A 27,379-nucleotide genomic window follows, 5' to 3' on the forward strand; every position below is an offset into this window, starting at 1 on the left:
GGGAAGGGAGAGGTATGGTCGAGGGGCGGAGCCGCATTTGATACCTCTGTGGATGCTGTTTTGAAACCAAGCGTCTCCCAGCGCGGGCTACGGCCGAGTGAATGCACACCCGTACTGGTTCTTTTGTCATTTTCTCGCCTCACTGCCCTCCCCACCCCCCGCCCGGTCCCTCCTTCTCTTTCCCCGCTAGTCGGGCATGCCGTTTGATGGTGGTAATCACGCTTGTTCCGCGTTTATTCTCGCGGCCATTTGGAGAACAGTGAATGGATTGAGCCCTGCCTCACAAAGGCGAGATCGACTGTGCAAAAAATAAAAAAAAACATTCCAAGCTCTCGCGGGGCACGATTTTGGAAGACCGCGTGTGGCTTCGATTGGGAGGAAAATGAGTCCGACAATAAGCATTTGAGCGACAAACTCGAATGGAGCAGGAGAGTAAATGAAAAACCGGAGTACTCATTGTGAGAATCTCGTACTTTCTTGTTTGTGTAGTCTCGTGCCCCTAGTTTTTTAGAGGAACGTTGGAAAGATTTGTTTGAATTTATATTGTGTGAGTGTGGCACGGTGACCCCGGTCTATTAAAGTTTCCTATTCTGTTTTACAAGAATCTGAACACCTAAATAGAGAATTATCATATGGCAATGTAATAATCTGACCTATATACATGCGTTAACTCAGTAACTAGGTATATTTTATCTCCAGTTACAATTTCATTCATGGCAAATGTATTCAAACTCAACGTTTTCGGTATTTCAAATAATTGCATAAATAATTTTTTAATGCACAATTCATCAATAATTAATAACTTTTGAGTACTTCAATCTTTATATTCTACAATTAGGTGTTCCTTCAATGAAACTCATAATTTTGATGATAGTCAGGTGCTTTCTTCCTGGCCCCCATAAGTTTCTTTTTTAAGTTATTTCTTATTCAAAATACTATCCTTTGTGTGACTCGGAGACGTTTCGATTCACTTGACCGTCTTCATTGCATCCCTTTGATAGCTAAGGCATATAATTTATTTGAATATCTCTTGGAGAAGATCAGAGTTTAGTCATATGGAAGGAGAGATTTACTTGCCTCATGCTTAAATCTAAAAATTTAAGTAAAATTACTCGTATTCTACTTTTACCTTACTTTATCGCTTTTGTATTGCTTTAGTAAGACTGACGAGCTACTTTTCCGCTAATAATATATCATTAGATGCTCTACAATTACAGTGTTTTAAACTGTGAAATTTCGAGTTGTAACTTTTCGTTTTTAGCAAATAAACTGGAATTTGTATAAAAATGCTGAATAGAATTGAAATAATAACATGATATTTTTTAGTGTGACCAAAATGATTGCTTTGTGAACAGTACCAGTTGGTTTAAAGATAACATGTTTATGTCATAAACACAAGTTAACTTCAAAGGATAAATATAATTATATTTTAAGGTTTTCTTTTTTTGCATTATAAACTACGGTCCACATTTATTAATATTACTATTACAATACGGAATATTTTGGAATAATATTGGAGTGATCTTTTTTTAAATACGTTACCATCGGATTGATCGTATATTCATTAGATTTTCTTTTTGCTAAACTCCAGGAATTAAGCATTACATTTTTTCTTTACAGTTCCACCAGAGCGTCCCGTCATCTTCGATGCCAAAAGAAGAGACAGGACAAAGGTTCTGGAGCCGTACAACGAAGGAAGTGATGTGAATTTGATCTGCGAAGTAAATGGAGGTAAGTGTTTCCAACACATTCGTCCATTGGTTGCTAAAACCTTAGGTGACGGAAATCTTCTTTAGATAAGATTCAGGATTATACCATGCCCATTCTGTATGAATTCTGATAATGTTTATTTAATTATTTTGATTACTCGAATGTATTTGATCGAAATAAGGGTTCTAGAATTGGTTTATAAATATGAACTCTTGTTTTGAAATGTGGTCTTCTATTTTTTACGTTTGAAGTATTGAATTAAAAATCTTATTTATTGTTTTTCATTCAAACAAATAAAAATGGTTGAACATTTTCGCCATTTTAATTGAAATACTAATGCTTTTTTACTAATTCAAAAAATCCTAAAATTAATTTCAAGTTCAATGATATGGAAGTAGAAATTTTCTTGCCTTGTACTTTGCCTCATAAAACAAAAACAGTGTAATAGCTATCAACGTCATGATCCATGTGACATGGTATATTTGCATGAATTAAGTTATAATTGGTGAAACAAGGAATTGATTGTGTAGGTGTTGCCGAAGTCCTCATATGTAAAATAATCACCAATTAGTTAATTCTATTTTTTTCCCTTGAAATTTCTGATCATTATTGATTTTTAGGATTTTTACATAATATAGCTAGTATTTCAATCTATCATGAGTAAAATGCTTACTATTTGTATCACAGTTGTGACCATTGCAAACAGAAATTCTCTCTTATAAATATCTGGGATGGCGTAGAGTTATTATAGTTCACTCTCGTTCCTACTAAAGCACAATGGATAAATAGGTCAAAGTGGCAAATCAGAAATATTGGTTTCGATACTTAACTAAAAAACACTTAAATAATTCGTCCTATATTACCCCGGGCGAATGACAGGCGAGAGTTTCTGTCTCACGCCGGGTACATATGTCAATCAGCAAGCTACTCGTAATCAACAACACTTGGGAAAAAATATGAAGTTTAGCCTTCTAAACCATTTTCATCAGTAAGTGAAAATGTTTCGAAAGCCTAAATCGGCGGTATTGACTGTTGAAATCATTGCCATCCTAATTCTCGTCTGAGGTACATTGGGTACGTGAAATCTGACACACTCGGGATAGGACAGTATTTTTCATTCTGCGTAGTTTCTTCAAAGTGAAACCCCAAGAAAAAGTATGATTTGGAAATAACTCAATTTCTTCAAGATTAATTTTATGACCACCACTTAGTGATACCTTTTTTTTGACTTATCACCATTATCTTCATCAAATTAGTATCAACTGGTCGTTTGAAAATAAACATGCTATGTGCCAAATTATCCCAGTTTTTCGGTGTTCTCCTGTAAATTTCCTGATTGTTAGCATGGAATTAATTGGCCACTTCTCAACAAACCCCATCTCTCGAATATTGGAAGAGCATATCTAAGCTCAGTAATGTATTATATTAACTACGAGTTCAAAATACTGACAATTCATTAAACAGTGACTAAATTGAGTAGAATTGAAAAATTGAAGAATTGGTTTTTCTTATCCACTTTTAATGGCTACAGTCCAGAGAAAAGGCTACTGCATCAAATTAATGCAAGAGCTCTCTCACACCTTACTTTATAATGACTTTGCTGATGCAATGAAAAGTCGTCATTTGGACGACTTTTTGTGAATATTGTGTAATTAGAGTAAGCATTTCAATTGAATTAATTAGAAATAGGAAATTAGGTAATAAATTATTTAGGTATTGGTATCTGTTTTACAATTCTTGCTTGACTCTGTGGATAACATGAATGGACACGTGAGTCGGGGCGACCCGTTTGGTATGTTATTCGAGAAAAAATTGCCATTTTTACAAACTTCCCCTGGATTATTGGTTCCTATTCACCACTCACTCTGTCCTGAGCACTATGTGTCTGACGAAGGGAGGGAGTAAAACAGCGGAGCAACATCCATCATCATCTCACGAGGCCGTAAGCTTCCTGACGTGGGTGCCACATCTCCATTGTGGTGTCAGTAACCGTCAGAAAGGAATGGTAGTCTCCCCTGGGATTCTGGGGAGGACCCCGTTGCCGCCACTTGTTTACCGCTGTATCAATATAGCTGAGAACCATGAGGAAGAAAGGGGAATGGAGGGCGTGAGAGAAAAATGGATAGGATGGGAATCTCTCCTTCTCTCCCTGTTTAGTACCTCCTTCTAAAGTAAAATATACTTCAAAGTTAGACTATGAAATTCATATACGTCGTTGATTTTGGGGTCGAGAATGTTTATTTATTTATTACTTATTCGGAAACAGCCCAGTTTAGGTATTTTACTTCGGGTTGTATAAAAAATCATGACTACCACAAGTATTCGATCAAAAGGTGAGGGAAAATCAACCCAGACGAGAATAAAACCCGCGACCTGTGGGTTGGCGGGCGAGGGTGTTGCCCCGCCGTCACCAGGAACGGAAAATTTAAGCGGAAACTTAAACCTTGAGGAAAATTTTAAGGCTTAATTGGGTTTGCATATGGTTATCATGGAATTGAATCAGTGCAACAAAACTTCTAATACTCCTAGGTTTTTCCCTGATTTTCCGAGTTGTTTGCTTCCGTATCTGATCATTAAAATAATACAATCGGGGTAGAATTAGAATAACATTATCCGACCGCGCTAAGGGAGAAAAGTATTTTGGATTGAAATCAGTCTGGTGTGTTAGCACCCCCTGCCACACCCTAATGGTTGCTTGTAGGATACGAATAAAAACATAGACACGGCCATCTTCACACACAGTTACTACGGCCTTCTTTGCTGTTCCACGGCTGGCGTATTTTAAACCGCTGACATTACTCCTGAGAACATCATTTGCCTGGTAAGCACCCACTGCTTGGTGTAAAGTGAATGGATAACATTACTGTATATTCATTGAGAGCTGAGACTTTGTTTTGTGGTTCGCTTTTGCGTTCATTGGTGGATATTATGAGGCTCATCAGAAGACCAAATTCAAATAATTATTCAATGGTTTATTCAATCGGATGTTAATTATTTTAGTATTAAGAGTTAAGGCCGAGGATTTCGGAGTCAAATTAAATAAAACTGTACAGGATCCTCAAATTTTGGAAGAGAAGCAAACTTCTGTGGTGGAAGGCATCCAGTTATTAAATTTTAGGGGCTTTTAATTTCTGCCAACACTCGCGCATTGGCGCAGGAAAACGTTATATCATGATTTCAATGAACTTTCAAGGTAGCGAAGAAAGAGAGGGATTCGGTACGAAACTAGGTATGGATCAACATTCACAAGGATGAATGCTGTAAATGCTGCAGATCATTTGAGAAATGTTATCTTTATGTACAATAAAGAATAGAACCTTGTTCATTATTGTAATTTTAGCGATCAAATCAACAGTCTAAAGAGTGACGTTGTTGTGACGTGAAAGAATTTATGCATATCATGACAGAGAGGAAATGTCCGACAAACTCTTCTGTAATTTTCATTTGTACAATCTTTTTTACCCTTACAGCATCATTAAGTGCAGTTAATTTATTGGTATCATTAAAAACTGGCTGGCAATAGTTTCTTGGCAATGTGTTGTTGTTTCTCTCGTCATAATATCGGTATTTTGTATCTCAATCACTCTTGTAGAATACAAATTAAATTGACGGTCAGCTATATTCTAAATGACGTTCATTTGTATCTTAAGACCAGCCTTAATCCTTTCCCGTGTCGCCCAAACACTTTGGTCCCTCTCCCCTCCCTCTTATCCCCTAACGACGAGAATGGTGGTGGGGAGAAGGTAGTGCGTTGACAAACAGCTCCCTCTGTAACATGTAAAAGCGCGTTGGTTCCAGACAAAATCAAATAGGATTTGAACGCATCCGAAATCATGAAGGCAAACCATCAAACACCGGAAGGCGCAAATTCGTTAGGCAAGCAAGTAAAGCGAGACCAAGGTCTACTGAAGGAGATCGGGGTGGGGGTAGGAGAAGCAGGCAGGAAGGAATTATCATGACTTTAGGCCGATTCCACGCGTAAATTCGCGCCCATGGTTGTATTTTTTTAAAATTTCATATTCCCACCTTCGCATCCCCTATTGCAGAATATCAGCGCTGGGCGATCCTCTTTTTCTGAATATTTTACGTTTTTAACAATTATTCAATCAGCTAACGACTGTTCTGAGCGAGCGTATAGGTGTGTGTGGAATCTCGCGCGAAAGCCACCGCAATCCCAAAAATCTGTGTTTACTTATCGCAGGCTGTATTGCGATATTTCCGCCGGCATAAGCCAATTAAAATCACAGTTTGAGCATCACATATTTGCCGCTATCGAAGGACATCAAATGTTGAAGTTGACGCCCATACTATATATAGAAGATAATTGATTTAAACAATTCAGATATTAAGATATACGTTAGGAGAAGAAAGGAGCACAAAGAGAAAGATTTTTCAATTAAATCTTGTGCAAATGTCCCGTGCCCTTCCGTAACTGCTTTGCTGGCTGGTAGAGATAACGACCCATCGGGAAATTTTAAGTGACCATATACCGGGGAATGCATATGCCTCATCGATGTTTAGACAACGCATGAGCCCTAATTGTGGCTCTAATTAATTCTCTTCGTTTACTGTGCTCCTTTGCTTATTTAGTGCACTTGCTATTTGATTGAATTTCTTTTTGTTTGGAGTGCGTGCGTCTGGTCCCTGGGGTGCCCTTAGAACCCCGATAAATTAACTTTTGATCATTGCCTTTGGTTTGTACTTACATTAAATTGGGAGCCTTCAATAGTCTACAGGCGTATGCATGTGCTACTGAAGAAAATGTTTTATAATCACTTAAATTAATAAAAAAAATTCAAATTTCCATTATCTATATTTGCATAAATATCCCGCAATCTACCAAAAAGGTGTGTCACAGGGGTTCCAAGCATCAAGTGGCATGGCGAGGAATAAGGGAGAGGATGTATGTTTAAAGGGTTAGGAAAAGGGAAAAATCCACTAAAATCCTTCAAAAAAGTGCACCCATATCCCTATTTGTGAAAAACTTTGCTTCGAACAAGTGTTACTTTCGCTCACTCTAGAAGTTCTCAGGCACATTCATTAGGAGGGAATAAAAATCAACCATAATGTCTGATATGATGGGCCACCATCATGATAAAATCCATATGGTTCGATACCAGTACGGTGTGTTCCGAAATCCAAAAATGAAATTAATAATTTTGTGAAAATATTTCGACGTCCCATTTCATTAAGTACAAAATAAGGAGGTTAGTCGCATTTCGAAGCCAAACCCCAAAATTCATCCCCCCCATTCAAAATCAACTGACTCCGAATATCCCCCATTAACAATAAGCGAAATTCAATTCCATTCGCAGCTTCTACTTTAATAACCCAATATCAGACGAACCTAAGACCTAATGAACCTCTCAATATTCATGACATTTTACGAAAGCCGGGCATAACTTGCAAACTCGCCTACAAAAATGTCTTTCTGTGCCAAACGTAACTCCAAGGCTTGTAATCGCTTGATCATCATATCACGTGCGTTTGCTTCTCGCAGAGCGGGATCGGAGTTCGCCTCGTCAGACTGGATTTGAAGAAGATACTTAAATTGCTCTGGGATTAAAGGTTACCGCACAAGGCTGTGCATCAATCTCCTCTTCTTCATATTGTATTTCAAACAGTCCAATGAGAGGGGGGGGGAATGGAGTACATTCAAGACGGCTGCTCGCTGGGAAACGAGACCTTTCATCATTCGGAGGGAAAAGAAAGAGAACCGAGTTGCTTTTTAGGAATTCGTTACTGGCTGAGAAATAAAATAAAAAATCACTTAAATCTCCATCTCTCGAGTGTAACAAGAAACCAGCCTCGTGAAAGAACACGCCGACTTTCATCTCCACTGTCTACCACTTGACGGGAAAAGTAAGAATTGCATTAATCCAACTCTCCTAAAGGAATGAGAGCCTGGGGTCGGCTGTGAGATGGAAGGAGGATGTCACGGAGTAGAAAGAAGGTGGGCGTGACACTGAATCAAGGATCTGATGTCCTCGACGGAGGCGACGGAAAAACGAATATTCTTACGCGAGAGGATGGGTAGGCAGAGAAGGTAGTTGATATTCCCTGTAAATCAAGGTAACAACCGCCAGACGATCAGCAACCAATAATAAAACAATGCATCACACCGCCTATTTCAAGGATGGATGACTTTAACTTCAATTTTATCTAAATGTTAAAGAGAGATTAATCAAAGAATAAATTATTTGTTATTTTCTTCGTTAAATTTGTTTATATTTCCGTATTTCATAAAAAGTTGGTAATAATGTGGGAATGAAATGGACAATTTGATTTGCCGCCCATTTAATTTTCACGGCTTCGGTTCTGTTGAAGATCACATTGCTGTTGATATTATTACCGCGTATCCCCTCTGTTCAAATTCATGTGTTTAATAATTATATCTCCTTATAATTTATATTTGTTGAGTATTTAATATGTATTGACATAAAAATTAGGTAATATCTAATGTCCATGTTGCACAGTAAATGCATCCCAGCGAGGAATCGGTACTGAAACGGTCATACTCTGTAATATCTAATGTTACCATATCTTATTTTTCTTTACGGCCGATGTGGCATTCTTAAAAATGAGAACCTGACGCAAGTAATCCGGCCTTTGAATCCTGGCGAAAGCAGAAAATATTTTCACCGTGTAATTTCTCGCATCTCTGTTGTTCGATTCCAGCGAGTGACTCCCCATGTGTTATTTTTGGATCATTCTCTGAGCTTTCTTCAAATTGTTTGGGATATTAAAAATCCAATCGATTCTCCATGAACGAAAAAATGTATGACACATCCTGTGGGAGAAAAAAATTATGGTACATATTTATTTGCAACAGAAATTTAAAAAAATATATTGGAGTTAAAAAGGGTAAATTTCATCGAATATTTATCAAATCATTTTTTAGTGATTTCTGTAATGATAACGAATAACCCCACAGGCAGTTTTATTATTTTGAAAATTATTTTCCAGTGTTTATCGTAAATAAATACCCATGAAATCCTTGACTGTACCTGTCAGTACTTTGGCAATATAACGGCAAGCATAATCATCGGGAGGCGGGAGGAGGAGGTTCCGCGAGTGGGTGGGAGGCTCTGGAGGAGGTGGAGTGGAGAAGGAGTGGAGTCGTGGATTCATAAAGCCTACCTCGGGAGTATTTGTTCCTGCTACACGCATCAAGAAACCCGTTTCATTTCCTATGGCTCCCTTCCTGTTCCTCTAATACCTTACACCCAGTGAACAGGGTTCGAGGGCGCAGCGTGGGGGAGAGGTTAAGGAGAATGGGGTGTTCGAGGGTGTTGGGCGGGAAAGGAGGGGGTGGGGGTGAGTCTGCTTTGGTCGCTCCTCTCGGGGGTGAGCGGGGAGAGAAACGTAAGGCGGTGGGATGAGATGAAAGGAAAACGGGTCGTGGCGGAATACGAGGAGGAAGGGGTGAGGAATGGAGGGGTTTTATGGGGTGGTCGCTCGAGTGGGAATGGGAAGGAGTCTGGAGAGGGGTATCGGAGAGCTGGGGGAAAGGCAGAGGTAACGCGGGGTTAAGCAGGAAGTCATCGCCACAGGGCACTGGGTGGAACAGGGCTTGGTGGGAAGTGTATGTGAGTGTAAGTCTGCGTATTGCTGGAGACGGGTGAAATAAGGATTTTCGGGGGTGCAGGGAAGAGGGTTGTCTATCCCCTCCCGCTCTTCCTCTTCCCACCCCCTGACCCCCAGGGTACTCTTTGAATCAGTTTGGAGATGGCGCCACGACTAATTGGCCCTGAGCTTCCTTAAGACGTAATTACTGCTCCCTCCCGCACCGCCGCCAACCCCCCCCCCTCAAACCACTCACCTCCCTCCATCCACCGCCCTCCCCTCATAGACGCCGGTTAAGGTTTTAGCTCCCCTCTATTTTTCGGCACGTTCGTAATAATGGTTAGGGAAGCTGTCACTTGAAGGTGTGTTCATTACTTTTTCATCTGATGGGAACTGCGGTGCTGAGATTTGGGTTTGCAGAAATCTCCGGTAGGCATCACAATTTGTGATTTCTGGGAACCCTGGCGTAATATGTCTTACAAGTAACTTGTTGAAGCAATAGACGTATACTCCCGTCAATCATTACTGCATCCACTTAGTATCTAAATGATGATTAATTTATTTTTCATTATTTTGCGAAACAGTACAAACACAAACCCTAGATACGCCAACACCTATTTTTAGGCACAAATGCAAACTTTGAAAAAGTTATTGGTGATCCCTAAAATTAAAAAAATACATTATCGCTTTTCAAAATCATTAAAATAGTACTTTTTTAAGGTTCTTTCATTTATTAATACATCGTCATATTTTTTGTAATTAAAAGATAGGTTTGTAGTAGCTCTCGTTCCTGACATGTCAACTACCTTGTTCCTTCATTAAATGAAGAACACAATATATTTCTCCATTGTTCTTTACTTTGGCACTACTAGTTTCAGAGCTAAGGCGTCATGATCACTTGATGAACATGAAATTCCGCAAATTTGAGCCAGAAACCATCAAATACCTTGTTCCTTCTTATACCGTGGTGCCAATATCACCTAATACTCATGGCTATTAAATACGTGTCTTTGGATTTATTTCTTCCCATAGACTTTTTTTAGTATTTGGTGTTCTCTAGCTTTCCTAGAAAATAATATGATTGGTTACAATTGTCCTCCAGAAGCATACGTATCTCTTCACTCAGGACTATATTTTTCATTCGCCATTCTTTATTTACTTCTTCTTCCTTTTGTTTGATCGAATGTCTGTTTCTGATGTACTATATATAAACCTCTTGACCTTGCAAATGTAGAATCTGCTCATAAATTTTTATGAATTATTTCCCTAAGTTAAGGCTGGATTTCTTTAGTCTTAAGAAACGCTTCTACAGTTTAAAACGATTATTCGCTTACCACAATCCGTCTATTATTTCTTTCACCCTCGCACCAACGGTGATGTTTCTAAAAATCAAAATTATTTCGCATTTTGAAGTTTGTTTCGTTTTCCAATTGGCTATAAAGTTTCCTTGTTATTAAGTACAGACAATAATCCCCAATTAACGAGTATGTTAATTGGAAAGTTATTCTTTTTTATATATTTGCCTGATGAGTCATTTTTTTAGCCATTTGATTTTACTGTTCCCTCTCTATGCAGCGTGAATTGACCACCAGTCATATTTTTATAGATCAATGAAATCCCTTGAGGTATGCGTAGCTTAATCATCCATTAAATTTGTAACAAGTCTTTCTTGGATTCCCAAAGGCAATGGATTTCCAGTAATCTTAGTATTTTCTTGTTCTGGATGGATCCGTCAGGAAGTGTGTATTTTTGTGACCACCGTCTTCGAATTTATTTTTAATTAAATGATCCATAATTTGTTTTCAATTCTTCGAAAAACATTTCAAGTTAATCCTTCGCCTCGTTTTTCAAAAGAAAATTTAATGTTACATTTCTTTATTTGTGTAGTTCGCATCTGTTTAGGAATGTTTATGTCTCTCTCAATTGACATTATAAAGTCTCTTTTTCCTACAATCTTCTCACAGGTTATATGGCAGTGTTGTTTGTCTTAATTCAAAATTTATAAGTGTAAAAATGAAAATTTTACTTCACTTTTTGTTTAGTTATTTTCTCCATGAGCCTTTTCATTATGAAATCTCCATAAAATCTTTGGGCATATAGTATGAAGTTTTCTTCTGTTACAACCTAAAAAACAAAAATAGAATCATATGTTTTATTGTGCAGTACTGATTAAAACTCTGTAGAAAATTACAAAAGAAGAAAACCTGTTGGGCAAAATTTTCATTGATTTAATAATTTATATTGAAATAAATATGAGATCAGATATTGTAACAAAAGTTACTAAAATCTCACTATAAATTTTATCCTGATCAATAACAAAGTCGATCATTGAGAAAATCAATCATTCCAACAAATATTTTAAAAAATTATAACTTAGTCGCTGTTTTGTTAACTTCAGTTTTTATTATTGGAAGAACTTTACCTCTCAATCATTTGTATTCCCCGTTATTCTGCCAAAAATGCTTATTCTTTTCCCCTTCTACCTCGCATTTTCAATTTAATCTTTATTACCGCCTTCGTCCTCCCTTTGTTTCTCAGTATCTTTTGCATCCACTTCGAATTACTTCCAACAACCATCTTTCTTCAACTAATGTGCTATCTCACTCCACCGTCGATATTTATTTCAGTAACCACATGAAAATTGAATCCTCTAAGCTTTGTTAGTAGGGAACTTCGTTGAGGATTCTCAAATGTTATCGTCGTACGCTGTTTCTTATGTGCATGAGAATACTGAAAATAATATGTCTCTCATAGCCACAGTGATCAATACGTTTTCATGAGTTCCAGTATAGAGGATCTGAGCTTTTCATATCCTCAAAATGATGTTAGGTATACCTAACATCATTTTGAGGATAATTAACAACGCAACCCATAAGTTGGGAAAGACGGCGATTGTGTTTGTCTTTTTAGAAGTGGGTGACTTTTCATAGCACAGCTTTATCTTGTGGCAAAATTATGCCACGTTTGAACCTGCTCTATTCCTGACTTTAGTCGGTGTGCTTTAGCGATTTGCAATTATTCTCGCACGTGCCGTGTCTCTCACTCTCATCGTCGACGTCAGACGTGAGTAATGAGTTATTCCAATGAGAGTTTCGTCTACCATTTCCTTTTCCGTTTTGAACGGATTGTCAACTATAAACTAGGAAAGGATAGGGATTTCACACAACATGCATATTCATTAAATGTCTTCCTCTGGAAGTTGTTTTGCTTTCAAATACTATGAATTAATGTGTTTGCCTTTGTAAAGAGAAACTGGAGCCAAGGCAAAGGAAAGGTTTAAATATTTTATTTTGTTAGTTTTAAGGAATTTTGTACAAGGTGGGAACAATCTCTGCAGGTACACCCGTGCCTCCAAATAAACAGGAACCAAGAGGACAACCTTTTTGACTCTCTTAAGCTCTCCTTTAACCGTCGTCGGATTTCTCAGTTCCCTAATCTCCCTTTACTAAGGCACATAATATATCTCTCGATTTAATTATGCATTAGATCAATATTGTTTTTTTAAATGACATTTCGTTCAATTGCTTCGCTAATGCACCACTTGTACGAAAAAAGTTTTTTGCAGGCTACCCTTAAATAGTGAAATAATCTGAGTAAAACTCTTTTTATAGTCATGTAACGTATCTTTTCCTTTTAAAATACTACCTTCGTAGTAGTATTTATATCTGCTTGGGCATTTATGCAAATACGAGTACATCTTTCAATTTTACGGCTGTATTTTAATGAAAATTGAAAAGCATTATGTTGGACGTGGACTCCCGTCTTGGACTACGGACTCTCATCTTCATCTTTTACATATTTTTAAAGCTTAGCCTCTGAAAAGTCGCTAACCATCTCAGGAAGGGATGAAAAGTTATAGGATTATTTGGACATTTTTCGAAAATTATTCCTGCCTTTTCTGTCAACTTATTTTGATCATTTAGATTTATTAAAAAGTATGTAGTTTCCCCAAGTTCTCTTCTCTTAGGTTATTAACTTAGGTGATTTACATAAATGTCAACTTCTGATTTTCATACGTCCTTTCTGGTAGAATTCTAAAGGTACTTCATATTTTCAGGCCATGCATGCATTTACCCTTCGGAGGATCCCATTTCAAAGACCCCTTGGTATTGCTATTCTCACTACCCGCTCCTCTCTTCTCTCGCTCTTTACAGGTCAACCTCGACCTAAGTTGACGTGGTTCCTGGAGAATACGGTCATCGACGACTCCTACGAGCAGCGCCCTAACGGCCTAACTGTGAACCGGCTCACATTTCCGAACGTGGGCCGACAGCACCTCAACGCACGACTCGTCTGCCAGGCGTCCAATACTAATCTCACACCACCGGCCACCAAACTCGTCGCACTCAACATAAATCGTAAGTATGAAACATTTAACGGTAAATATATTTTTTTACATTTTACATGAAAATAACAGGCTAAATTCAATATCCCTAAAGTCATATTCTATCCAATAAGAAAATTATTACAAGTTGCAACATTAATGGGATCGCGACTTAGCGTTCACGGTCAGACTCGAGAAACGGTGGACTGGAATTCGTCAGTTCCACACGCCGTAGCGACGGGTTCATCTGGGCGGGGGTCAGAATCTCAAATTCAAGACTCGCCCGGCTTGGGTGTTCGGACGGGCTGGCAATTGGTGCGAATGGTTCTGGTGGGAGTCCATCCCCCGACCTGGGAACCCAAAGCTGCCAGGGTCTTCCATCATCGTGACATAGATGGTAAAATGTATATCGTCCGCAATATATCATTGGCACAAGTGAGCTCAGCGGTTCATTTAATTTAATAACCTGAGTCAAGTGAAGAAAGAATTAGCTCACGGATAGGGCCTTGACCATCTTTCGGCCCGATGGTGGATCGTTTGGCTACGGTCTGGAAAGTTCCTCGGTCAAATCTAGGTAATGATATGGGATCCCAGTAGCTACTAAATTCAATGAGTTTGGCTCTCTAGGCAATTGGTAATTCGTGGGGAATCGCAGTCATCAGTGGACTTAAAATTAGCTCCTTCTGTTATGTTACCTTTATGGCGCCAAGGATATACGTATGTTCCCCAATGGAAACTAATTGTCAAGTTAATTACACTGTTTTGTATTCGGTCTGGAAACAAATGAATTAAAGCGACGAACATTATCAATCTGGCGGTAAACTATTTATTCGTGAAATGTGTTGATTTTTTTGCTGTCTATTATTGTAAATTGTGGAAAACCGTTGATATTCTACCATTCTCAACGGTCATTAATTACTTTTCCGAAATTTGACGACAATGTTGGCCTTAAACAATATAGAATGAAAAGTAATTCATTAGATGATCTGGTGTCAAGTGGACACTCTGGGGCATTCTGGGAGATTCGCAATTAAAGGGAAATACTCAACCTTTGATATGCGCAAGACCTTACGCAGTTATGGAGGGAATGAGGAAAAGGCAGTAGTGGAACCACTGGAACCGCGGTGTGCGGTCGCATGCACTTAGTTTGAGCCGAGAGTTTCAGGTTTGTAATTTTCTTCACTTATGCGGCACATTAGACTCGAATTTCGAGGATTTGTTGCAATTGAAACGTTTGCGAGATGGCCAGTTTGCGCAGATGCTAAATGGGCCAATTACGACTGCCTGCTCACATTTAACGTGATCTCGGTTTAATAGTGCTCGCACCGTTTGTAGCGTCAAAGTATACAACCTAAGGTCCAAATTGAAAATGTCTGTCGAATCTGGGGAACTAAGAGCGGCTTCGGCCAGCCGAGAAGGTACGAGATATTCCCCTGTTGAATGAGGGGCAACAGAGCGCGAGAGTTGAATTGCAATCCTTGGACTCGACATCTGCCAGAGCGACTGTAGTTCCTGGTCCAATGGGACCACATACCTCCTCTATCCAAATTGACAATTCTAATTCTAATAAGCCTGCTTCATAGCAGTCGACGTAGTTGAACTGGCCAACTAGTTTGCACTCTTTCTTGTGGCATCATTGCCGATTTGAAGAGGTCCCTATTTGGACATATCGCTCTGAATATTCATTTTTACCTCTTTATTAATTAATTCACTAAGTCTTTGTTTCGAAAAGCATTCTAGCCGTTTGAAAATATTAAATACTTAAAATAAATGATATAACGATTTTTAAATCATGATTCTGAATAGAAAACAAGTTTTATACAAAATACATGATCGGTTGTCAAAACAAAACAAAAAGTTTTCGGTGTCTCCAGACCCAATGGTAAAGGTAAAGCTATTATGTTTTCCATTTTTATCTTAGTTTTATCTTTTTATTTAAGTTATGTGAATCGCGCTTCAATTTTTTAAAGGATTTTTTACTTTTTTCATCAATGGTAAAGAGAAAATATTTAAATTGGTATAATTTAAATTCATTATTTATGTTTATTCATGTACATCAAAACAAAATTTTCACTGAATATGTAAGGTGTCAATCCTACAGTATATATCGAGTGTTTAAGGAAAAATCCATACCGATATTTTGGTCAACTAGAAAACCCATCAATTGGAATAGGAAATTTGGAAAAGTGGACAGCGGAGAAGGCAAAGGTAGCCAAGTACACTGCCCGTGGTCAAGTGAAAATATTTCAAGTGGGTGGAGGTGAGAGAGATAGCGGGGAATGGGGATCGTGATGGTGCGGTGGCTTACGTACAGGCTACCCAATGTGGGGGCCGGGTTCGAATCCCGGAGGCGGCTGAGTTTTTCAGTGGTATCCCGATCTCTACTTGAGGTGTTTTGTAGAGAGCACTTTGAGTGAGTACGACGTCCGAGCCTCGGATGGGACGTTAAACTGCGGACCCCTTGGCGCCTCTCGACAAGAGTAGGCAAATGCCGACGCCGGGTTTCTCCCCACCCTTCCTTTCCCATCCATCTCTAATGGGTCAAATGACCTTAGCTGTCGGTCGCCTCCCCTAAAGTTACAACTACTACTCACGCTAGCTTATTATTTCATATTAGCAGTTAATTGGCGTTTGCTTAGCTTTAGACATTAGGCTAGCATATTAGCTGTTCATAGGCATTCGTAAAATTAAAATGAATGATGGCCACTCTTAAGCTTTCTTTTTAAGTCCTAGGAATGATCTTGCAAAAATATAGTTCAACGTCCTTAATTCCAATGAACCTCCAGCCAAGCGCTTTTCTAATGAACACCATGGAAGCCCTCCACTTAAGAAGCGGGCATAAATAAAGACCGCGAGAGTTCGTAAATGCTCCACATGTTTACCCCTTGGTTTTGAATGCCTGATTCTGAACGAGTACGAGGAATTTCATATTTTCCAGCGCGAAGATATTGCAAAGATATGCGGGCATGATTTTTTTTTCTCTCTCTGTCAGCGTTTTTTTTAAAATGAAAACCCGGGCTTGGGTCTTAATTCTTGAGTGCTCAGCCTAATTCTCCTTTGGGGATGGACAAACATTTGAAGGGGAGTGGCCGGGAAGAGGGGTTTCTGATGAGAAGCCTCGTGCCATTACCAAATTTTGGGCGATCTTCCGAAGGCAGCTCGAGACGGATAAAAATTGGAGGGAAATGAGCAACGCGAACGTAACCGAAAGAGCGGTCAGCAAAACCCTTTAATCACTTGGTGCTATTACTTTTTCTCTCCTCTCCTCATTCCCTCGTTTTTGCCGGCAGCTCCTTCCACGGAGGGAGTCTGCATGCTCCAAGAATTTTAATATTTATCCGGAAACTTCCACTCAGTGAGATTCCATGGGATTCTTTAAGTCTTCCGGGTTCTTTTTCTTGCAGGGAGGGCAGGTCTCGTTTATTTCCAACATCTCTTCGTCCTCTTGAACCTCTCCATGAATCTCTATGTCTTATATGTACACACATGCATATTCATACACATTCATACATAAATATGCAAACATGCACACAGGAACGCCCAGTGTACACAAATGTGAAACTTACTGGAATGGACTGAGCAGTTGAAGGAGAGATAAGTTGTTGAAGCAGATCGGAGGGTAGACAGAGGGAGTAGCTGTTAAGAAATATAATACGTAAGAGCTCTCTGTACTAATCTTAAGTTTTTTCAGCTCCCGCTTTCCCATGCCAAGCCCTGGACCCTTAACTACTACTCCATCTCTCCGCTCTCTTCTTAACCCTACTATCTAACACCTGCTTCATTGTGTCCATCCATATTTTCCTCCTGCTTATATTTTGCCAGTATTGTCATTCTCTACTCTCTATTAATCAAACTATTTTAATCTTTTACATGTGGTCCTCCCAAACATCCATTTCTAATGACTCAAGCGTGTATTCCTTTCGTCTGCTTAGTTTACCGCTTCCGATATTTCTCTCTTTGTCTTCGTTCCTCCCCTTTCATGTCCTTCCGTCGTACTTTGCTCCATTACTTACATGCATTTATCTCTTTCTGAGGATAAAAATTAGTTAGTTACTTCATTTATGTCCCGTATCGTTTTTAGTTATTAAGGTGGCCCTATTTTAAAAATAACTATATTTTCCGTATTTCTTAGGGTCTTCATTTTTTTATTTATCATACTCTCATTTTCACTCCTTACTTTTAATTTTACAACAAAGCACACAACTTTCGCATTTTAATTCTATAAATTCATGTCTCCTTTTCCAGTGGTATACATGTACATCCTATTTCTAACCATTTTTCCTTGAATAGCTTTTCGTACCATTCATTATGTTTCTTTCTGTGCTTCTTCCCCTTCTCTCTTTATGAATGCTTCCTGCGTTTTCGGTTTGCTCTCACAATTTGTCGTCAAGAGTTCATTCAGTTTCGTAAGACCCGTTGACGCATAACATTCATTGCCTGTTGTGTTCATTTTCCACTATCCTCTATCTTCAAACATGTTTCTCTGCATTCTACTTTGCTATTTTCGGATTTCTTCCTCTCTCTTTCTCTACAATTACAAGTCATTTGTTTTGTAATCCCAAATAATATTTTTAAATAACTCATTTGGCAACTTTTAAATCATTATAACTACGGATTTTGTTGGAATTTTTTACTAAAGCTCGAATATCGAGGTATGATTGGTGTAGAAGTATGTCTATTGTACTTGTACAAGTACTCTTATGTCTATTGAATCGGTTTGAGCATTAACATTATGCTCAATGCAATCAATGACCAATTGAAAAAAATCCATATTGTAATTGTACGAGGGTCATCCGGAAAGTAGTACCCGTTCGTGAAATAAAGACACAAAAGTAAATATTAACAAACATAAAAAATTTTATTTGAAAGAGGATACTTTAAACTACTTCTCAACATAATCTCCAAGCAAATTAAGGCATTTGTCATAACGTGTGACAAGTTTCTGTATTCCTGCTGCATAGTCCTTCGCCGCCAGCTCATTGAGATACGCGAGGGACCCATCTTGCACAAATTTTTGCATAATGCAGATGGTGTTTAACAATTTCATGAACAATTGTTCGAGAAACATTGGGAAAATGCTCACAGATGTCATCAATTGTGACGCGCCGATCGTTCCTCACGAATTCGTCAACTGAGCTCACCAGTTGGTCTGTAATGACAGACGGTCTCCCCGAACGCTCATCGTCGTGTGTGTTCCCCCTCCCCATGTTGAAGTTGCGACACCACCGCCGAACAGACGACTCGTCCATTACATTGTCTCCATACACCTCCTTTAATTGGCGATGAATATCACATGGGCGAACGTTTCTTGCATTGAGGAATTTAATCACTGCCCTCACTTCACAACTGGCGGCGTTCTCAATTTTTTTAAACATTGTAAACAATCACAGAAACAACACAGGCAATGCTAGCGTCACGCAACTTGGCTCAGAGAAGGCAGACAAGCCACTGAAGCTATCTGACCTCGTCCAGCGGCTACTCGCGTCGTCAGCACTTCATGCGGCACGAACGGGTACTACTTTCCGGATGACCCTCGTAATTCTCGAGCGAGAAGTGAACTTCGGCCGTATGTTTATATTAAGTATGTATTAGATTAATTAGCCTTAAGGCGTGGTATAAACATTTTCTGATATAATGTATTAAAATTTTTCTCCCTCCTCCTGTGTTCTACCTTCCTCTTTTCCCCACTCCCCTTCGTCCTGTACCCTTCGCATTCTCTCCATACTTTTCCACCTCCTCCGTCTCCTTCTTTCTCTCCTGTCTTACAGTTAAACCGGTGGCGGTCCACATCCTCACGAAAGAGAAGCATGTATCCGCAGACAAGCGCTACGAGGTGGAATGTAAAGCCACGGGTTCAAGGCCAGAGGCCGTAATCACTTGGTGGAAAGGCAGTCGGCAGATAAAGAGAATAACCAAGAACGTGAGTACATAAGCTTGCATGTGCGTGTACGTGTGCGTGTGTGGCCACGTGCCTGTTACTTCTTTTTTCCGAGTATCTCGTCGAGCTTTCGTACGCCCCATGTGTGCTCTTCTCCTCTATAGCTTTATTTTATTTTAGCTCGTGTGAGAGAAGAGTATCACATCCTTGGATTTCTTTCACTTCTCCACTGAGTTCTTTCTGCCGCTTCTTCGGAATTCCGTATCTTGTCTTTATTTTTTTGCAGGGGTGGGGAATGAAAGAAAGCAGTCTGGGCGGAAACAAATTCTCGGGGAAAAGCGCAGTCGGTGAGCATCTCGCGGTCGTGGGAGGGATGAAGGACAGGCGGGCGATCGTTGAAAATGACGACCTTCTCCAAAGAAATCCGCCGCTTTCCTCTCGGGGCGTAAAATTTAAATCGGGTTTGGTGAATGTTTTCTTGCGGCATTCATGTCTCCCAGGGATTTCGGTCCTGAAAAGCGTGCATTAATTTAAACCAAAGGAGCGATCTCTCTTCTACTTCTTACCTAAGTGGTTACTACCTTTGGCGACGACGTTGGAAAAATGTGAGCAAATGGATCATGTTTTATGAGGAAGGAATAAGTTTGGGAGGAAATTCCCGAAGGATCAGAAAGAAAATGGTTTTTTAAAGTTGAACTCCAAACCTATTAGTTAATGTTCTGAAATCACGTTGTTTTAAACGTAAACGTAATTCTGCGTTTATATCCGATGTATGGTCATACTAATCTGATACTGAATTCTTACTGATTTAAATTCATTTAAAAGTAATAAAAAAATATTTTTAAGGATTGATTTTTTAAAATTTTCCATGGTTCGGCCTAATTTACAGTGGGTGTAAAAATAAGAAAAGAAGGACTCTTCTATTAAGTGATTGTTTCTTTGTCTTGTTTTGTCCAGTCTATCCTGAGTTACGTAGTATATTTCTGAGAGAATCATTGAAAGTCAAGAGGCATGACTAGTTGTGAACATGTGATACCGTAACTTGTTTTAATAAATAATCTATGCTTAAAATATTTTTCCGCCTCTCATTATGCCGCAAAAATTACGCAAATAACCGTAGTATGTCAGCATGTATTTCATTTTTACTGAATAATGAACATTATTTTCTTCTGCACGGTAGCTGCAAGTCTCCGCTGGGGTTTTTGGCAATCACAACCAGGCACGTAAGCAAAGCAATTAGGTTTCACTTCATTTTTAGTCATCAACAACTACATAAAATAGTTGAAAAATTAGATGAATTGATAAATATTGGCATTGATACTACGGTTTATGTGTTAATACTTCCCTATGTATGCAAAACGAGCGAATAGTTACAAAAAGAATAATGAAAAAGGGATTGACTATAATAATGAAAGAATGCTGTTATTTTTGGAATGGAAAAGAATTTTCGTCTAGCGTGGTCGTCTTCAGTTATTCAATTCCGTCTCGTTCCATGGAAAATTTACCTGTACACAGTCGCTTTTTACCACTTCAAAATTAGTGTTCCAATAATCGGCAACAAATATATTTTTAACAAAATGAAGAAATTTACCAAAATATTTATTTAAATACAAAGTTAGTGTCGTATTGTTTTTATTAGAATATAATATCCAAATCTACATAACTTTCACTATCCAGCGACTCATATTACATCATTTTCATGGTGAAGTAATTGCAAGCAATGTGACTAAAAGTAATTTAAAATATAATTTGGTTACGATTTTGGCATGTACCTCGTTTTTAAAATGAAATATGCCACACTTTGCTGAAAAATCAATAAAATTCCTATTCACTCCATTTAAGGTTTCTGAAATCACTCGGCAATCAGTTATATGAAAAATAAGTTAATGTCAGGAACCACGTTTTCCACTGAAAGGTTTCACTCGCATGTGACTTTTTTGTGTATGCCACTTTGCACATTATGTTTATTTTGAGTTTTTTTCCGCTTTGTTTCCAAAATTAGTTGAATAGACATAAGCAAGGAGTTTACAATTTTTTAGCTACACCCTCTTGAAAATTATTCTTTTTATGCCCCCGTGGTTTCTGTCGGTTTTTTAAAATTAGTTCTGCGAGAGTTCCTCGTCAAGATTTCAGGAAAAGGCGAAAAAAGTTAAGGAGGCACTCAAGAGTAGTTCCACCGCCTAGTGTTCGTGGATATTCGGAACGGAGTGCTCAGAGACCTGGCGTTTGGGAGTTAAGGAATGAACTCCGCCGTTATAGAAAATGTCTCGGGTGTGAATATTCCCAAGTGAAATTCCGTCTTCCCCCAAAAAATTGTTACGTTTAGTTATTAGAATAATTAATATCTCGTTTCTTCGAAACACTAATTATCTCAAGGAAGCTCTATCCATTGGGAACCTATGTAAAGTTCTCTTGTAAATTTCCGTAATTTCTAATTGCTCTGTTAAGGTGTTTCACGACTTTAATAATCCTCTTTTGTTACAGCCTTCTCCTATTGAAGACGTAACAATTACTAGGCACATTTGAAAGATTGATCGCTAGTATTATCAGGCATTTAGGTCATCGGAGGCGAACAGTTGACCAGGTAATGCATTATGTTTTATTGGTGTATATACGTTCAGATAATTTATGAATTGTGAAATTACTTATATTCTGCACTAATCCTGTAATAAGAAGAATCATACCAAACTCTTGATTAATTTTACGAAAATTTGTTTTATAAATTAATCATTTATTTAATGTTCTCCCTTAATTTTTATTTTATCGTGAAACTTTGTATAAACTAACATCTCAAAGAGTGAAATGTTTGATTTAAGGTATAAGGATCTCAAGATCTGATGACATTTATTGATATAGTCATTGTATTTTCAAACCTCTAATCACCTCAGTTTTATGTTACACTTTTTTATTTCTTATTTCGTCTATACCGATTAACCCCATCCTTAGTCGGCAAGGCTATGGGATATCATCGGTATAGCCGAGGACTGCCAAGTCTGTCTTAGTAAATTTCAAGTTCAATTATTTTTTATCTTTAGCTAGCTATTAAACATTTCAATTCTTCTTGTTGCATATCCCCATCAGGTAGAAATAATGTGAAGATACGGCAGGCATTTATCCATTGGAAAATATTTGACAGTATAATTAATTTTTGGCGTAGAGATATTTCGAAATTGGTGCTCTTAGACAAATGAGTATTCAGGAGCCCTGTGAATATTTTCTTTCAGAACCTTCGTATCTTTGTGCCAAATTATAGCAAGGGATATATGGTGGCAACATTTTAAAATGTTAAAAAGACTCTCAATACTATTTCGGTGGGTTTTACAGAACTTAATTCGCTTTTAAAATGTCATCACCACGTATTCTTGTTTCAGTTCATCTTTTTAAATTCATTTCTAAAGATAAGCTTTAATAAAATATTTTTTTTAATTGAGTTTGCAACTGATAAAGAAATTCAATTAAAAAACATAATAGATTCTACAGTTTCAGGCGTCACGGAAGTAGTTGATATCCATATTAAAAGATTTTATACTTTTCCACAGACTTTATTTTCAGATGCAACATCCAATGATTTCGCAAGTCGGTGAAAGACGTTGTATACTAAAATAAAGTTTGTGTAATAGTAAAAATATACATGAATAATAAATGGATGTACACTAAGATATTTTTAATATGATAAAAATATTCCAGTTGAAATATGCCAACGAAAACTATAAATAAAATAGGGAGTCTTGTATTGTTTAGTTAAAAATCTGAAAAAGATTTCTGGCCGATACCAAAATGACCCAAGACAGAGGGAAGGAAAATGTAAAAGAACTGCGCGGTGAAGAGCTCAGCCTAGCAAGGTTGGGCATAGAAAGAGAATTTGACGTAGATTAAGATAGCATACTCGCCGGTAAGATAGAAAGGGTATTAAGGGAGGTGAAAGCAAAGAAGGCCGTGAGGGTTGATATCATTCCTGCTGTACTAAAAGGTTTAGGAAAACGTAGAATGAAGACTCTTTTTGGACTAATTCGTAGCATGTATGTGGAGGGAATCTTGCAAAAATACTTCGTTAGAACAATGTTAATTTCTATTTCAAAAAAAGTAAAGGCTGTCATGTGATGACTACAGAAAAATAAGTTGGATTTAACACACGGCAAAAGTGGATCTCAGAATAATCGACAATAGGAGGACGAGTAGGGCGAATTATCACTTAGGCGATGATCAGAATGGGTTCAGGAAGGGGAAGGTACGTGTGATGCCTATGTGATAATGAGATCTTTAATCGAGAGGAGCATAGAATGCAATCAAGGTATATTGGCATGTGGAGGGAATGATGGAAGAGGCATGGAAAGATCTGGAGATGGGGATGGAAATCAGGAGGCAAATCATAACGCCAGTTAAGTTTACTCATGACCAAGCTTTAGTTTCTTAGTCAGGCAAGGGGTTACAAGCATTGCTGAATGAATTGAAAATTCAGATCAATTGGTATGGAATGAGATTAAGTGTACATAAAGCACATGTTATGGTATTTTCCAGAGAGAGAAAAGCTAAGCTAACGTTAAAAAAGGTGGTAGAAACTAGAGCAGTGTACCTATCTCGGGATTTTGAAAAGTGTGTGTGAAGAAGGATAGAGAAGGTGAACTAGACCAAAAGGAAAACAGATGAGAAATTGCTAGGTATGGTGGGGGAGGAGATGGATTGTTAGGAGAAATCATGGGGAGGCGGTAAAAATGGAGGTAAAAGGATATTGATTGGCAGTGGAATTTTGAAGAATGTGATAGAGGGGAGAATTGTGGGCAAACGACAAAGGGAAATTATGAAGGGAGGAAGGAAGTAAGCGAATCAAAGAGGGCTTTTTGTAGAGTAGGGTATTGGGTTGTAAGTTGTTGGGAGAGACAAGAAAATTATTTGGTATTTTTGTCCACTTTTACCGGTAGATCACCAACAATGATAACATTGTAATAACAATCAGATAAATGGACGGTGATTTGTAGTATACTAATTCACCGTATTATGATTAAATTACCATCATAAATATGATTTGGACTGAATAGGAGCCTATTTTCAATATTTATATAGTTGCAGATATTAAATGGTTGACTGCGCCCTTAGCCTGATTTTTTAATTTAATTTTGATCGTTTCTCAGAGTATCTGATGAATTCTTTCGCTTTCATGTAAAACTGTCGGAAATCCTGATATCGCCTTCGCATAAGCATATCCGTTTCGAGAAACTGCCGTAATTATTAGACGTCAATCCACCCACCAAACCTCAAATATGCGAAACTTCCGACAACCAGCATCGTCATAATCGCCTGACGGCCTGCAAAAGTCTACCTTGACTTCCCATCCCACCCATCACGTTTAGTTTCCATGCTCGGTAAAACGAGGCCCAGCCATCGCTTCACGTGATAACTTAAATTTACTTCCGATGAACGTTTGTTATACCACTTCTCAGCCGCACGGGAATTATTAACTCATATTTTCATCATTAAAGTAATTGTTTCTCGTAATCATATTAGTGAAATAAATTCCGTAATTGTTTCTCGATCTTCCCGGTGAACCACATAGTGGGCAGTGAATAGGCCCTCGACACCAGATTCATGGATTTCTTGCGCCATAGGGCTTAATACGAGGCGAGCTCCAGCATCGTACATCAAACCAACTTTCGGGTATCCTACCGTCACTATCTTGTATTAACTAGTTTCCATTGTTCTTATATTTGACCCAGAATTGTAGGGATAGCCAACGCAATGGGTTAATTCACCAAGTTTTTGGAATGGATGACAGCTAAGTTTTGACGATACTTTTCGTTGCTGCCTTAACTCACATAAATATCTTTTGGAGAGATGATATAATACAGATCTCTTTCCTACGGGACAGAAGGCGGTTGTTTCCCCTTGTCGAAATATGAAACGAGTGGATCTACATCAAATTACGCTAGATTAAATCTGCACAGTTTCTTCCTGATCCAGTCTTCTTTCAAGCGCAGGAATGTTACTAATTTGGTTGAAAATCGTCCTTAATTAATAATGATTTTGTCGTCGAAAAGAAATTTTTTCGGGGGGCAAATATTATTTGAATATTTTATCCACAATATTGTGAGTATTAGCCTAGTTAGGCCGGGGCCTGGACACTTATGACTTATATATATATATATATATATATATATATATATATATATATATATATATATAGATATATATATATATTTATTTATTATTTATATATATATATATATAAAAGATCGCAGTAGTCAAGGGGTAGAGCGTTGTACTGCTCCCCGGAGGGCCCTGATTCAATTCCCGGGCAAGCCATTATGGGCAAAATATGTGATTTTTCGGGTACCAGATCTTCCTGAGAAACCATAACCGGCACAGGGAAAGGAACTCGCCCCCCCTACTCTGATATGTGAATATCACACGCCATTGGGCTTAGTACTGGGTGAACTCCTTCATCACCAACCCAGCTAAACTTTGGGTTGAGTACTGTGTTTATGGTTCATAATTATATAAATATATATATTATTCTTATTATCATGGCATGTATATATGCTGTACATGTAGAGCTACATTAAGCCGCTATGCATATGCATATTTATTCTGGTCGTAAAGTATAACTAACGTTACAACGACCGTGATGGTGTCTTTAATATTCGATTCCGTTTAGTGATCATTGGCGTATTTCGGCCGCCAAGTAGAAGAAATTGCCGTCACGTGACCACCCGTCTTGCATGCAAAAATGCTCGCGCGAAATGAAGTCATTTGTCTGGCCGTCTATTTGAATGCGCCCTGATTTTTCTTGAAGCTTCTAGTCGAGACCCAGGGAAATGAGATTCACTTGTTAACAGCGCCGCTCCTCCCTCCCCCCCCTTGCTGCCTCAACACCTCCTCTCTTGTCCTATTCCACTCCCGTTTCGCCTCTTCGAGAAGAAGAAAATCCCTCCTCCTCACTTTCCTTACATCCTCAGCCCACCCACCAGCGCCGAACCAACGAATACCTCCTCCCTCCTTCCTCGCTCAACCTCAGGCTGTGAACGCATACCGAAGCTTTACAGGTCTCCTTAAAGCCATAGAGTTCGGAGATATTACCTTATCTCTCTTCCCTACCCTCTTTCTTTCCCTCTTCTCTTCTGCCTCTTCCTCCTTCTAGCATCCAGTGCGAGGCGAGAGAACCAAGTCCGTTTTACCACCCACACTCTTAGAACTCCCCCACCCCTAACGTGTACGTTGCCTTCGTTGCAGATGTTCGCAAAATGTACGTATCTCACTCTTCTCCGCACTCAAATCTTCCTTCACCTTCTCCCCAACCTCTTCTCCTCTCCCCCGTCTATCCCACCCCTTCTTTTTCTTTCCTCTTCCTCTCCGACCACGCACCAGGGTTGCCATAATTCCTGCTTACGCTGAGTTTTAGTGTTTTGTCGCGAAGACCCGGAATGTTTTGCTCCAGTCGTAGCACCGTCGAGAATACCATCCGACCAATGGTGGGGGATGACAAGGTCGTACAGCCGACTCGGAGTTGTGGTCGGAGCCGCGGAGTACTTTCACGGAGTTGGAATAGGTTATAAGCCTTCCCAAACCCAACTCAAGGTTTTTACGACTTAAATATTCGATTTCAAATGACTTGATAGAATAATTTAATTCAATGCAGTGTTTCTTTAATTAATTTTTAACGGTTTGAAAAACGTTTCGAGAGCAGTAATGGGGCAAGTTTTTGTACAATTAGATAAAAATAACGCTGCAATAATAGATATATTCAAATTTTACCATCAAATAATTTATTTGTTCGGATCATGACCTGATTTGGAGTAAAAAATACCAGCAATAGAAACTAATTGTTTTCATCGTTAGTGGCATTGATTTTAATACATCGTTTACAATCAGTTCTTACCATTTTAAGAAGTAAAATATTTCAAAACTAA

At 38.5% G+C, this 27,379-nt stretch overlaps 1 protein-coding gene across 1 annotated transcript in view; it reads left to right on the forward strand.

Annotated features, from left to right (window-relative positions):
* Nucleotides 1-27,379, forward strand: part of LOC139698581 (neural cell adhesion molecule 2-like) — a 555,474-nt gene that overhangs the window by 261,267 nt on the left and 266,828 nt on the right. Inside the window, exons 4-6 of the mRNA XM_071597424.1 lie at nt 1,621-1,731; nt 13,431-13,634; nt 19,369-19,520. Coding sequence (XP_071453525.1) covers nt 1,621-1,731; nt 13,431-13,634; nt 19,369-19,520 — 467 coding nt within the window. The remainder of the gene's footprint in view (nt 1-1,620; nt 1,732-13,430; nt 13,635-19,368; nt 19,521-27,379) is intronic.

This window comes from Hetaerina americana, unplaced genomic scaffold (assembly GCF_022747635.1).
Source record: "Hetaerina americana unplaced genomic scaffold, ioHetAmer1.1.p SCAF_9, whole genome shotgun sequence".
Lineage (NCBI taxonomy): Eukaryota > Metazoa > Arthropoda > Insecta > Odonata > Calopterygidae > Hetaerina > Hetaerina americana.